This window comes from Trachurus japonicus, chromosome 7 (assembly GCF_045865225.1).
Source record: "Trachurus japonicus isolate A0001 chromosome 7, Traja_1.0".
Lineage (NCBI taxonomy): Eukaryota > Metazoa > Chordata > Actinopteri > Carangiformes > Carangidae > Trachurus > Trachurus japonicus.
Genome location: NC_140913.1, coordinates 24458371 through 24459669, shown reverse-complemented (window position 1 = coordinate 24459669; position 1299 = coordinate 24458371). Strand labels below are relative to the sequence as shown.

At 44.9% G+C, this 1299-nt stretch overlaps 1 protein-coding gene across 1 annotated transcript; it reads right to left on the bottom strand.

The window, feature by feature from the left end:
• Positions 1–730, bottom strand: LOC146984814 (uncharacterized). The gene is given in 2 exon segments (XM_085783220.1): positions 1–427; positions 429–730. Coding segments are annotated over 2 exon segments (729 nt in total).
• Between the last annotated feature and the right edge of the window lie 569 nt (positions 731–1299).

The window sequence follows — 1299 nt, the reverse complement described above, 5'->3', positions numbered from 1 at the left end:
TTATAATGCGTTATAGTGACAGGCGTCAAATAAAGTGTTACCGAGATTTTCCTCCAGAGTGCTAACCTTTGTCCGCCATTCAGTCTGACATTGGTACATCTTGGTCTCCAGGTCCTTGATGCTGACCTTGTCCTCTTTGTCCAGTGCCATTGATTTTCTCTTGGCACTTTTGATCACCTCATCCTCTCCCTGGATGAGTCTCTCTATCTTCTCATCACAGCTCTTCTGCAGAGTTTTAAGCTCAGCAACTGCTTTTTCTTCCTTGGCAGTCACCTGGCTCTGCCATGCTGCATTGAGCTGTGCAATAGTTTTGGGTAGAGAGAGCTCCATTGCTGTGATCATGTCACACTTTGCCTTCAGCTGCTTTTTGAGCTGCTCTGTCTCTATTTGACATGAGCGAAGTGCTTCCTTCACTGAGCAGATGTGGAGCTTGTGCGTGTCACTGTTTTGCAGACTCAAGTGTTTTTTGCAAGTTGTCCTGGCAGCTCTTGGTCATGGTGGAGAGTGTTGACACCAAGGACGCATTCTCATCCTGCAATGTCTTCTTCTCGAGCTCCCAGCTGTTTTCTTTGGTGGCCAGCTGCTGCTTTAGAGCCACATTTTCTTCAGCCAGCTGTTTGTTTTCCTTCTTAACCTCAAAAAGGGCCAGTTGAAGGGCATGCAGAATTGTACTGGACAAAGGTGTCTGTTGCTGGTCGGCAGCTTCAGACTGTACTTGTCTTTCTGACATGTTTGCTGAACACAGATTGTGTAGGACGGTCAGAGATCTGGTAAAAGCTGGAGTCACTGTTTCGTCGAACGGTGTCGTTCTGTGACTATATCCACAAAGATATTTGTCTCTTGCAGTAACTTTAAAGGGACAACGAGGAGTTTTGGAAAAGCGAAGCGTTTTCTCACTACATTTATGAGCCTCCGCGCACCGTAAAATTCTTTGACCGGCGCAAGACAGACTCATGTTTTCATTCATCAATAATTAAAGTCAGAGGTTCAAAGAGGTTCACATACCGTCGTAGTTCCGACCATAAACGGCGATTCAGCTGCGTTATTCTCACGAAACCGAAAGTAAGGAAACGCTGGTCGGCTCGACCAGCATTTCCGCCACCACTAATAATAACAAAATAACGAGACAAAACAATGTATTTATCGAAAATGGGCCCATTAACAAGTGTGGGTAGTGGAGATTCATCCACATTAACGTGAGACTTTTTTATAACCGAATAGAAACTCCTCGTTGTCCCTTTAAGTAACTTTTCAAGTGGCTCTTTGTTGAACTGTGTCGTTCTGTGACTGTATCCAAAA